Source organism: Cygnus atratus, chromosome 7 (genome assembly GCF_013377495.2).
Source record: "Cygnus atratus isolate AKBS03 ecotype Queensland, Australia chromosome 7, CAtr_DNAZoo_HiC_assembly, whole genome shotgun sequence".
Taxonomy (NCBI): Eukaryota; Metazoa; Chordata; class Aves; order Anseriformes; family Anatidae; genus Cygnus; species Cygnus atratus.
The window spans coordinates 16606804-16620620 of record NC_066368.1 but is presented as its reverse complement, the minus strand read 5'-3'; the positions used below and the strand labels follow the sequence as shown (position 1 = coordinate 16620620).

At 36.5% G+C, this 13817-nt stretch overlaps 1 protein-coding gene across 1 annotated transcript in view; it reads right to left on the bottom strand.

Annotated features, from left to right (window-relative positions):
• The window catches only part of MARCHF5 (membrane associated ring-CH-type finger 5), a 29098-nt gene that overhangs the window by 7288 nt on the left and 7993 nt on the right, over positions 1 to 13817 (bottom strand). The window contains exons 2-3 of the mRNA XM_035541613.1: positions 5093 to 5295; positions 170 to 300 (exon numbers count right to left, since the gene is read on the bottom strand). Of these exons, the coding sequence (XP_035397506.1) occupies positions 170 to 300; positions 5093 to 5295 (334 nt within the window). The remainder of the gene's footprint in view (positions 1 to 169; positions 301 to 5092; positions 5296 to 13817) is intronic.

Below are 13817 nucleotides of genomic sequence, written 5' to 3'. Positions count from 1 at the left end.
CCATCCTAAATTTATTTGCTAACCACATTGAAAATGATGAAAGCAGCTAAAGCGTATTTTAAGCTAACGAAAGAAAGGAGTTCTAATTTACTAACTTTTTTATTTAAAAAGCCTTGCTTTTAAGACTGGTAAGATCTGTAAGATCTAGAAATAGGGAATAGATGTGTACCTGCATCACTGTCACAGCTCCATATGTAACTGCTGTCCAGTATATAGAGCCCACCATTATTCCAGCTGCAGCAAACGGACATGCCTTTGAGATCAGACGATCTGCAAGATCCAAAACGTAAACAACGGGACCTATGACAGAGGAAAAGTAAGATTTCAAGATGTATGTATAAGCATACTGAAGAAAGCTCTCAGCATCTATCACCGATGAGAAAGCTCAAACTAGGCAAAACATGAATCTGACATCCCACACGTGTTACTTATGAGAACATACAGGTAAAAAGCTACTTAGCTAAGCTTGCAATTTATTTCTACCTACCATTTCATTCATAGCAACATCTTCCGAGAGATAAATACACTCCTTACAGCACTAATTTACACTGCTAGAATTGACTTAGCTCCCCTTTGTGCACGTTGAATCAGAATCATTTTTTGTAGAAATCATTTTATTCTTAGTGGCTTTTTTGTTAGATATTTTAGTTTTCAAAATGAAAAACTACCAGTCAAAGTGTACTCCCTAGGTGAAGCTGTCAAAGATCAGCATAAGAATGTTGTCCCTAAACTTCATCCTGCTCCACAGCAAGAAGTGGCAGCCAATATAAAAGATTCCTTCCACTGGAAAAGAGTTGTATTGCATTCATTGCATTCAGTATTTAACAAGACGACCTCTCAAATATTGGAGGAAAAAAATTTCTTCTTAGGTTATTTAGTACCTTTGGCAACAATGCACAAATAGAGTTTGTTTTGTTCATGGACAGCTGCACTTCCCAGACTTGCACAGAGCAATGTATTACCCTGACTAACTTTGATGAGATAAGCTGGGGCATGCTCACAGCTTTTCTTTCTAAGACTGCATGAGAACCAGCAAAGCAAAAGCCAAAAGTTGAAGACTCAGAAAGGTATGTGTGGAAGTGAAAAACATTGTCACGATGATCACATTCCATGCTTCTTTTGTATTTGTCAAACTTCTCAGCATCATCAGAAAAGTACTATTTTCATTTCACGTTTTAAAACAAGCACTTTAGGATATATTATATATCTTGTCAGAAAGTAAACATAGCTGTTGATTACTTGTGCACACTTTTCACTGTGCTGTGGACATGATTCTACATAAAGAGTTCCTCCTCCAGGTCATACACATTAATTTTTCCTGTTAGATCCCTTCTGCTTTTATTTTTTGCATACTATTTATACAGCAGTAGCATCCAGAGACTTCATACAAGGACTGCAACTTTTTTTTTTTTAAACTGTGCAAATGTTATACTCGAGACCTGCAATTTAAACACAATCTAGCTTATATGCAGGCTTGGCAGAAGTCATTGTAAATACGGCTAAGTTATGTATCTGTCCAGTAGGCAGTGCTGAGTAACTAACTTGGGCAGAACTGTGCTTACTTAACTTGCTAATCCAGTTCTGCTGGAGCCTCAAGTCTTTACCCTACTACTCACATACTTTAAATTAGTTACCTTTGTGTGCATCTTCTAGTAGAACATGTGTTCTTTCAGTAAAAAAGCTCTAGTTTTAAGGGCAGGAAGCATCTTCCCTTGTGACTTGTAAGACAGAAAACACCCCACCAGCACCCTGCTTCAAATACACCAACCGATGTAAATTAGTTTTCAAGTAGCTGACAAAGCGTAATTACAGAGAGAATTTATTCTCAAGCCAAGCAATCTGTTGTTGAATAGGTATCAAAATTAAAGTGTTTTTGAAGTAGGAACACTTTACTTAAAATACAGAGATGTCAAACAAGCAGTTCCATTGTATTAACAGTTATGTTTAATTTTCCAGACTTAAAAGATTGCTGGGCTATATATCAATGTATTGAAGTAGCAACAAGGCCATAACTACAAATACTAAATACACAGTAGTTGACACATCTTGACTGCTTCCCACAGTCTCTGAAAAAGCTGAGTTGCGCTATTCGGAAAGCTTATATTATTTTGAAGGAGGTGAAGACATGAGACTCCAAAAAAAAACAACCATCATATTGAGTGAATCTTAAAGGGCAACACAAAGCACTGAAGCTTGCCTTAATACATCCTGGCAAAGTGGTAGAGTAACAACAGAAGTCTAAGAGAAAAATATTAACAAATTGCACCTACTAATCCTAATCATGAAAGGAAGTCATTAGCTACAGAATTAGGTATAGAAGTTTGAGAAAAGACTGGAAAAAATTGTTCCTATACATATATATTTTAATTAGCCCTTCAGGGAAAAAGTAGCGAGAAAGAAAGACAAACACAATCTTTTAGGTATTATAATATTTAGATGGTATTAGGGAAGTAGAAATTTAAGAATACTTTTGTATTTTGTACTTTCTTCTTTAATGTGTATGTCAGTGATTTTCAGTGTGGTAAAAACAATCGTGTTTTAACAGTGTTTTTTCTGCCAGGATTGGTTTTCTTGTTATTAAGCTGAAATAATTATCTAAAAGATACGTAGGTTTTAAGCAGTTTTGTTGTTGTTTTTTTTTTTTTTTTTTTTTTTTTTTAAGAGGAAGCAATATTTTCTTATGTAATTAAAAAACTATGTAATTAAAAAAATACCTATAAAGAACATGATTATTACCAATCTCTAAAAACACAGTATGCACTATTAAATTTTAATTGGAATTATAACATGAAGATACCGCACTAAGAGGGGGGTTGTTTTGATTTGGTAAACACATTAGACTTACACTATTACTTATAAAGATAATAGCTAATGTTTAAATTGATATTTATGTCAATTATATGATCTTTAAAAAAAGCTGTGTTAGGTGCCTTTCACAGGCACCTATTTTCAGAAATGTTTCCAGCAGTACATTAGAGAAGTCTTAATGTAAGTAAGCTTTTGAACCATGATACCCCATGGAAACTTGATTATTTGCAACATCTTACCTACTCCAGCAACCTTAGGGGTTTTTTTTGTTGTTTTGTTTTTTTTTTAAATTGTTTTGAATTGTATGACTAGTAATGTCTTCAAATGCTGTGGCACAGAGATGGGGCTACTAGCAAGACTGCAGGAAAACATCTTACTGTCCTAACTCTGCCTGATGTGGCCTTGACTGACTTATAGTTGAGTTGTGATATAACAGTTCTGGGTTACTAAAAAGAGATACAAAAAGGGCACAACTGTCCCACTTGCTTAAGGACTTGAGCTCATAACTGAGCATTGATGAACCCAAAAGTCATTCTCCTGTTCTGCTATAAACTTGCGTAACAGTACATAAGACATCTGAAATGTTATGCCCCTTTCATCTTTACCATGAAAAAAGCTGATATTGTGAGGGGAAAATATATCAAAAGATTCCAAGAAACCTGCATACAAGAGCTGAACAGTCTCATAGAAGAATTTCAGGCCAGCTTTATCAGAAGTAGAAATGTTAGTATTTAGGAATCTTAGCTCTCAAATAAAGAAAGTATGCCACAAATTACAAGAACAAATGAAAATGCCTGTTTGTGTACACATTTTCTACAACCTACAGTTGTTTCCTCTCTCGCCCATTACCAAAATAAAATGTGAATGCATCTCATATAAACAGCTTCATGCATCTCACATACGCAGCTTCAAGTTTTGTGACACATTTTCAGAGATCAGAATTCCCCTTTACCCTCCCCCAAGGTAATGCTAATTTATCATCACTTGATGTCTTCCCTACCATGAAGGTTGATTCCTCTCTACCTTATCCTTATTAGCAAAGCTGACTTAGGGACTGATATAAGAATAACATGGTAGTAAGTTATCATGCTGTTTTATGTTTTCTTGTGTATCACCAGTATTTTCTTTCCCCTTGGCAATGTGTCAGTACTCAAAAATTTCCTTGCAACTTAATTTTTTCAACCCTTATACTAGCAGAAAAGAGGTCCTATGCCTAAGAACTGACAATGCAAGTCATTTTCAATTGTTTCATTACAGAAATAAAGTCCTATAAAGTCTTACTTAAAAATCCTCCAAATGACTATAGACACATGCTATAACAGCGTTTAACAAGCTGTTATACTTTTGATCAAAATTGAAGTTTCCAGCTGCTATGGTAATGGAAAGACAACAGCAAAATATAAAATTGACTGGAACAGCATTACTGTTGAATATGAACTGCCCCATTCATCTTAGTCCCACATTAAACATGAAATATAGTAAAGGACACTGTGTGTGACAACAATAATTATTTGTCTATTTCTGTGTGTGGGAAAGGAAAATCAAATTACTGTATCAATTACTCAGGGCAACATTTTATTTTCTTGCCCTGCTCAATATACCTTGTATAGCATATGGGCAAATGGGGGTCCACTGGAATAAAAAAAAGCAACAACTGTTATTTTAACTATTTGCACCATATTGTGGCAGAGTCCTACTTAGCTACTCGGGTGAGTAGATTCTAGAAGACTATCTCCAACTTTTTTTTTCACCTTGACAAACAGAGCCACAGCAGTGCCCAGCAACCAAATACAGATATTCTGCCTCTTGAGTACAGAGGCAACATTCACTCAGGAATACTTCCCAAAGTAAAAATGTTTTTCAGGTAATGCAACGGGCTGCCCTGTAAGGTTTCTTCTTATGGATTTCCTTTTATAACTGCTTCTCTGCATGCTGAGAAAAAAAGGGGAAATGTGTTTATGTGCTAATATGGCAATTGGTGAAGGAAGTCCCCACTCTGCTCAACAAGGGGGAAAGAAATCACATTAACCATATGCTTAATTATAGGTCAATCACCTGTAAGACTTACTAATATACTTAAGTTGAACATATCCAAAATTTGCAGGAGATATTTAACTAAGCCATCAAATATGACATAAGCATAATACAATGTTTCTTGTCTGGAAAATGGACTAGAGAAGTTTCCAATAGAACTGACTCTGAGCATAAAAGGGCAAAAAATTAAGAACAACATGCAGAAACAACCAATTATATTACGTTTAAATTTAAATGATATATGTCTTACCTAGCTTTGGAAATACTATTAAATATTCTGCATTGCACTGAGGACAAGCAACTCTAGCAGTACTGTTTCCTCTTTGCTTTTCATCCACCCAGCGCTGTAGACAAGTCTGATGAACCCATTTCGTGGAGCCCCTGCACCTGCAAGGTCTCACCCACTCTGCTGTCCGATCATCCTCATCGGTAGCAAAACAAACCCAGCAGCTTCTGAAATTACAGGAAGGAAAAAAAAAGATTTTTGCTACTTTTAAGTGCTTAAACTTTCACATGCATTTTTAGAAAGTGTGCACCTAGAAATGATTTCTGTTGCTTCATGCTTAATCACTAAAAATGCAGGTATTTTGTACCACAGACTTGTTCTGGTATTAACATAATATTAGACAGCTAGGTAGATGCTTAATACATTCTGAATTACTAATTTATCTTTTGGATCATTTATAACTTAAAAAGCACTGAGACTGTAGTCCAACCTCTATTTTTAATTGTATTATCAGTATCTCCTTCCACACAAAACATTTTGTAAGTTTTTAAATTAAAAATGCAAAATCTGTACAGTACTCTGTTACCTAGGAAACTAAATCCAATGCACTTCCATGACAAAAATCAACACAAATGATAAAATGTAACAAACCTGAAAAAAATTGTACCAAATTAATTCCTTTATCTTATCAAAAAGTATTTCATTTTAATACAACGTTGTATAATATAAATTAAATTACAAAGTACATCAACACTACTACAACACTAGAGAAGGAAAGGTCTGCTGTCTGAAGAGTTACCTGGATATACAATTAGTATGTTTCAATACTTCAAGCTTCAAGTTAGAAGCTGATGAAATTTAAGCAAGGAAAAAATGTTGTCTAACAATTTCCTTTTAAAACCTCACTATTTTGGGTAGCATTCTGTTTGTTAACTAGAACAGTTTTCCTACAGAATAGTCACGTTTTGTTTACAGGAATAGCTGGGCCTACAAAATATTACCAAGAGCTTCTTTTAAAGCATTGAATCTTTTTTTATTTTTATATTTATAGTAGTGGAAATATACTGAAATTAAGCTGCAAGTGTGTAAGAGTATAATGTAACTTGTAGCACTTATTACTGGCAAACGTGAAAGAATGCAATCTAAGATGCAGATTCCAGGGAAGACTGCACAAAAAGAAATTTCAATATTGAACAGTAACATCAGTAAAACTAACGTAACTGATCTGTCCACACATGCAGTTGTTAAGTACAGAGCATACTACAGTAGGTGCAGATGCAAGTTCACTGACATTTCTGCTCTGAAATCAGAACTGCATCAGTGCGCATTCATGAAGACTGCTCAGTTTGAAGACTGACATCCTACATCAAAACTACAACTTGTTTCATTCATCCTAATGGGAAAGTAAACGTGAAGTCTGACTTGGCTTCTTTCTGTCCTTCCCTGCAACACCTGTTTAAACCAGAATCCTTATGTTATGCCCTCATGTAACACAATCCACCTGTTTATCTTCCTGGTGGCTCGAAGTACCTATGGCTGCCTAAATGGCATTAGCCTTCCAGAACAGGAGGAAAGACAGACAAGCCCTATGTTAGTAAGAGTCTAGATGAAAAAGCTGCAACCACTACAAAGACATGACAGTATTACCAAGCACCACAGATATTTTGGTTCATTGCACTTGATCAAGGAGTTCTTAAAGAACTCCAGTTCTTATGTTTAACTGTTTTTTTAAACACCAAGAAAACCCTTGTTTATTGTAAAAACAAAAAATACAAATTGACTTGTAGCATAGTTCATCTTCCACAGTTTTATTCTTTGCTCCGTTAATAGGTAAAGTTTCACTCACTCACTCCACATCCTATTTAAGTCTACATTTGTAACTTAGATTTTTGTTTCTCAGCTAGGTGCTTTACAACAGAGCTACTTAGGGCTGTAGGTGCCAGTGAGGCGAGATGCCACCAAGCCACATAAGTTTGAAGTGTATTCAAATAAGAGATTTCAGCATGAAAATCTTGTTGCGCTTCAATTTTAACCAGTGAATTTGTCCATGAGTGCCCTGTAGATTAAGTTCTATTCCAGTTTTCTGTTAATGTTAATACGAAAATCTGCATCATTTCCTTAATTGCTTCATCCAATTTCTTGCCAGGCAATCATATCTGAAAAACTGGAAGACCCATGAAAAGAATAACAAAGTCCTTTACAGACTTAAGTCGATAGCATGCCATGAATAATGAACAGTAAATTCCTTGTATTTTTGTCATCAGTTTTATCTCTTTCCATTGACAGCAGCTGTAGCAGAAAGAGCTAAATAAAACCATCTCAAAACAAGCAGCTTGGCTCTTGCCAGATTTTCCATTTTCTTGTACTGAATAAAATATGACCTTGATTCTCGCTACTGAATGAGGTTGCTACTCAGATAACCTGAAACAGAAAAGGCTGACAAGGCAGAACAAAGCATTGTTTCTGATAGAAACTCAAACCTTTTTTCCTTGATGACTTTCTACAAAGCCAAATCAATACTACTAATGTATTTTTCCACACTTCCTTGGCTAAAAAAAGCACACCACATACAAAAAGCCAGCCAGTAATTTCACTTTGAATATAAGATTACAAATGCCTTTTAGATTCAGCTTCCCATTATCTAAAGCTGCCCAGTGTCAAAAATTCTATTCTGACTGAGAATAACTCACTCACTGTGTCCGTTTTATTCTCCAAAGATAAACTCCCTTCAGGAGACTGCGCATGTCAAGAGCGAGCACATAGAAAGCCGTGCTAAAGACCTGCGAGCCTGCACTCCAAATGTTGTATGAGTAATTGAGAAATCCAGGGCCTGCCTAAAAAGAGCTTTCTCCAACCCATGAGTTCATTGCTAAGGAAGCCATTCTCCTTGAAGCTATAGCTCCACCGCCCCAGTAAGATCCTGCAGAAGAACAGGCATACCTACAGGCAGACTGCTCCCCGTTTTATTGGGTTATATTCCTTCTAAAGGTTACTTTCTCCTTCCTGCTATTTAAGGCTGATTTGAATAAGAGGCTCCAATTCATGTTACTGAAATCAAATTTGCCAGTCTGTGAGAGCTGAATTAGTCATGATACAGCTTTGTTTTCAGGCAGGCGTGACTGTGTAAGCAATACAAAAAGTAATTTCAGAGCAATATGTTAGTTGTATACTACCAGTTAGAAGTTCTCAAAAATCTTTAAGGCCCCAAAAGCCCAGTGGACATTCCTGGGTCCACAACACTTAATGGAAAGAGGGCTTGTGAGACTGGGACAGCACAGCTGTTTATAGCCTGGTTCCAAGTATTCAGTGCTGCAAGCCTTGGAATTTTTCCCTAACGTTCAGTGGCATACACATAGGACCTGCAAGTAAAAGCAGAGAACAGAGAAGGACTTAACACTTACCATGAGCTAGAAAGCATTTTCCTCCCATTACAGATCCTTCATAAAATACAAGAAATCTCTAAGAAATTTTTTTTATTCCTCCCACATCATAAAGCATATCACTTTTCCTCAAAGAAACAAATTTTATCTTGATATCAGAGTAAAGCATCCTTATCCTGCTAAGCAGTAAGTGCCTGAATGCCTCATCACAATTGAATTTCACATCCAAAAAGAGTGAAAAGGCTGAAACACAACTCGTAACAATGGCAGCACAATGAACCAATGTGCACAGACCTATGTATCACACTGGGAGAAGTTGGTTAGCAGAGGAAGACTACAGCAGGATTAGACAGAGCACCACTATTTCCCCAGGCCTCACAGCACTTCATCTTCAACCCAAGTTCTGTCTATCAAACTCCAGAAGTCCTTACAGTGTCCTAAGAAAAAAACAAGCGCTCTCAGAGTGAGGAGAAGAGTCCAGCGAGGTACCAGTGCACAGATATTCCAGTGCAAGGACACCAGCCTTGGAAGCTCCATCATGACTTCTCCTGATCCTTTTTAAGGCAGCATGGCACAGCAGGCGTATGCCAACTGGAATCATTAAGCTAGAAAGCATGCTGTCCCCTTCAAACAAAAGTGTAAAATACTAAAAGGAAGTTCCTGAAGGTCAAATGACCTAATATCCAATTCTGCTTTGCCTGGTCATCAACGATAGGGTGTAATGCTGAGAAAAAGATCTAGAAACAATAGTAACTAACCTTTACTGCAGAAGTAGTACTTTGGTCAAAAACAGCAGGGAAAGTTGAAATAGAGAATATCAAGCTAACGTTGGCATTAACATATGGCCACACAACCAGTATCATAGTAGCCCTGACTTCCTCTAATCATTGAACAACATTGTTTAAACTGAGTTCTAAAAAGCTTTTTAAGAAGTCCACAGATGACTAAAACCTAATAAGCAGTCAATCAAATGCATAAAAGCAAAACAAAATAATTAGCTAGAAAGTGTACCAGAAAGATCTAGTGATTACCAGAAGTTAAACTTAAATTTATTTATATGCTCTCAATTATAGCTCCAATTAAGGAGAAATATTTTACACTTGAGTTAACCGCACTATATAAAGGCAGAGATACAAGTAAAGGACAGTTCACAGAATCCTGCTGGCAACTTCCTAGCTTGTGGATAAAATTAAACCTTGGACTGCCAGCCACCACCTATTGTGCTTGGATCGTGCCTTACAAGGCTTTACGGCCTTTGCTTCCATCCAACCTTCAACATGAAACTCCCCACAGATGTAGTTATCATACATTTAAGCACTTCCAAGCTCTCATTGGGTTCTAGTCCCTAATTTATCGAAGAATCTAAACTAATGGTAAAAAAAAATACTTCTAATTCAGGACAAATTATACTGCTGCAACCAGTTACTCAAGCCTATGCCTTTTGTAAAGACTTCAAAACTCAATTATCTTAAAGGCTTCATTTATTACCACCGTACTATTTCACTTTCTCAAAAGGAAAATTTGAGAAATCAGCAAGGCTCAGTGGCCTTGCTGTGGGTCTCTACATACACAGAGAACTTTACTGTTATAAACATTTGTTTTATTTAAGGGGAGATGGAAAACAGGGCCCACCTAAAAATGTGCAAAGGGTAAATCAGGCAACACCATTACTCATGTAATAAGCACCTTATTACTGAAACATTTTTACCCATTAAGCTGACATTATATTTTAGCAGTGTGGCATACACCTCTAGCAATCTAGGACACTAAGCAACTGCTAGGGGGCAGTAACACTTGATTCTTACCATGAGACTGAGGAAGAAAAAAGTGACTAAAACCAAATGGGGAAAAAAAACCATGCACACATAAATTACTTCCAAAACTGAAAAATGGGTTGAACATTATTCAAATGCGAAGGCTTAACACGTAGTCAAGTGTACACAGCATGTACTGAAGAATTTTAATAGCATTAAGTCAATGCCTTAAACATTTGAGATTCTTATAATACAGATAGCATACTACAGGGAAAAACATTCTTAGCGTTGTTTGACAAAGCCAGCAATGACGATGAACCTAGAAAGTAAAAACTAACAGTAATATGTAATATTACTGATGTAACAGTACCACTGTAATAACAGAGTAATATGAAACATTAGCAAGTTATGTTTTAGAGGCTATATACAAATACTTCCTTCACGTTCCTTTAAACATCTTAACCACATATGAATTGCCTGTAGTGGTCACACCACTCTATGGCAGAATGTCTGAACGCTCCTCTGAGGAGGAAAATGAAAAAAAACAGGAGAAATTGTTTCAGGTCTCAGCTTCTCTCAGCACCTAACTGCAAAGCATAATGTCAGTGTGTAATCAAAATAATAAGAAGCAAGATCAGCTAGAATTTGTATACTAATATTTACCCTGGCTGAAGGAAGAAAAGCAGCTAGCATGTTCAAGATGCTGGAAGAACTCCAGATGGCAAGACGACCACACACAGCATTCTCCAACTGATAACATGACCTGCTAGTAAGGTAGAACACCCAACTTCTGACAGGCTGAACTATCTGATTTTTATACCAATAAGAGATTAAAGGAGGATGGATTATTATCTGACACTAAAAAAACCTTTGTTCTATCAACACTGCCAGATTTAGCAAAGGAAGACAGCTTAAAACCTCAAAGTAGATTTAAAAGTCATTCTTCCTGTAATTCATCTGCAATCTACTGTATTAAATTCTTACATCAGTCCTCACTCCCCAGGGATATTTTACACATTTCTCTATGTGCTAAACTTTGATTTTTGTCTGTTTCCATGGTTTCCAATGCATCAAATTTACTTGCCAGACAATAAAAGCATAGCAAACAAGAAACCATGTATCTGTCAAACGTCAATCTTTTGAGGCCTCCTGGGAAAAGTGTCTTTAACTACACCCTTGATCACAGTCGTCATGACCTGAATTCTACTCTTTTGTGGGAGAAAAAGATTACTTGCATCATTGCTTTCAGTAGCTCAGTCAATACCCTCTCCAGCTAGACAGTGACACTTCAATTAAACCAATGCATACAGAATGTTGGCAAAAAACGTTTAATCAAGAACAATGCACAGAAAGTGACTCATTTAGCTCTCCATCTTATAATGCTCAATGACTACAGATAAAGAGAGGATAGGGAAAGGTTTGAGTGAAAAAATATCAATGCCAGCAGCAGAAAATTAATTTGAGGCTCTAAAATGCAGGAGGCTGTTTCTTAGTATAAGGAGACTCAAAGCATGCTAAGATGCTATACAAAGACACTGCTTTTGCTTAATTACACATACAAAAATTTCCACAGTCAGTGTTCCCAGAAAACAGCTTTCTGACATAATTGCAGAATTAAACGAATTAGCATTGAGGCAAACCTTGACATCAAAACAACTCTGCTTACTGCAGCTTGCTCGGAAGCGCTGCCCATGCACCAAGGGTAGGTATCACTGCACAACTGCTTCATCACGGTTCGGTTATTAGCTGGGCCATTTGATGAGCAATAACTATACCCATTTGCCCTCTATCAGCCAAGATGCAAGTTTAAACAAGTGTTCAGTTGACGTAAAAGAATTTAACCTTTAATCGTTCAAGTTCTGAAGGAATAACAAGCATTAGTCCTTCATATCTCCTCGAAGATTTACTTTTCCATAACAGAAGGTTAACATTTACTTATTAGCTTCCTTAAGCAAGCACTAGCCTTATCTGTTTTCAAAGATTGGCATCAAGATATTCTTAATCTGTTTTAAACTGGAATGTTAAATACAACAGCCAATCTCAAAAAGACAAAAAAAACTAAGTTTCCACTAAGGAAAAAGCATGAAACAATGTAAAATATGGGGGGAAGGGGAAGAGAAAACATCAGAAAAATACCAATACTGGTAATTTGTGGTATATGTATAAAGTAGATAGCAGATGTTACAAATATCAGAAGCAACAAATACAGAATAGATCAATGCTGACACGTTTAAAACAGTATCCATCTTGACATTAAGCCTGTGCTGTGACAAGCACAGGATAAAAGAGAAGAAATGCAGTTACGTTCCATTCAGTCTGCATTAAGTGAGCCAAACGTGCAGTAATTTTCCAGTATCACACATGTAAAAATACAATTTAGTCTTTAGGCATAATACATTTAGAAGTAAACACATTAGCATCAACTTAGAAACCAAACCTATGGCTGCTCACTTCACGTTCCCTTCTTAGGCAAAGTAACTGTGAAATGTTCAGTTTCTTGTACAATACATACCTACGGAGTTCCGTGGTTAAACTGGGTAAGCAATTTTTGTTCGGTTCATCCAAAGAAGAAAAATGGAAAGTGGGGTTCTAAAGCTGCAAAAATTGGCAGGAAGACTCCAAAGGAAGCAAATTGCTTTGAATTCAAGAGCTTATAAAATAGATGCTATTACTCAAGTTATATTCTCAGTTTATAACTTCTATTTTTAACAGTATGAGAGCGCAAACCTAAGAGCTCTAGAAGAGCCTGCCATCTTACACCTTCCTAATATTCATAATAAAAACTGAACAATTTGAGGCAAAGATCACAAAAAAACAATTCAAAGTGTTTTTTTAAACTCCAAGAAGACATTCTTGATATTAGTAGCTCAAAATCAGCTATTAGCTAATTAGTTATTAGCTCAAGAACAGCTACTCAAATTTGGCAGGCTCTGAACATTTGGAAGAGCCTTTACTCTGAGTAAATGTGACCCAAACTCCAAGGAGCCTGACCATAACATTAAGTAACTCTCCCCTGTGCCCTGCAGAACTGGCTGCATGACTCACCAGCAGAGCAATCACAAGCACTCAGAACATGGCCTTCTGTAACGATATCCTTCACAGAAGGCTAACTTGTGCTGGCACATTCTAAGTCCAGTATAAAATATTGGCTTCTAAACAAAGTATTCAAATCCCAGGAAGAAGAGAAACATATGTAACATGAGGCAAGATCAGAAAGCTACATAAAGGAGACATTACAACCTTAAAATAATGTCTTTTTAAATTCTGATTTCCTGGAAAGATTGTGAAGAAATCAGATTAGATTCAAAAGACTAGATACAAATGGCTTCTTTAAAAAAAAGACAGAAAAAAAATCACCAGCTACTTTTACCCACTGAAATTCTATTATTCACCACCTTTGCAATGTGTTAACACTGTCTTGTTAACACACATACCTTGACAAGGCACACCTCCATAACCAGCACAGTCTGCTCATGTCATGCATTGCAACTGGAGTCCTAACGCTGTGTTGTCTCTCTGCATACATTGGGATTGCATCTAGACCTTTTATCATAGAATCATTTGGGTTGGAAGAGACCACAGGAGATCTTTAGTCAGAGCTCACAGCCAAGGCAG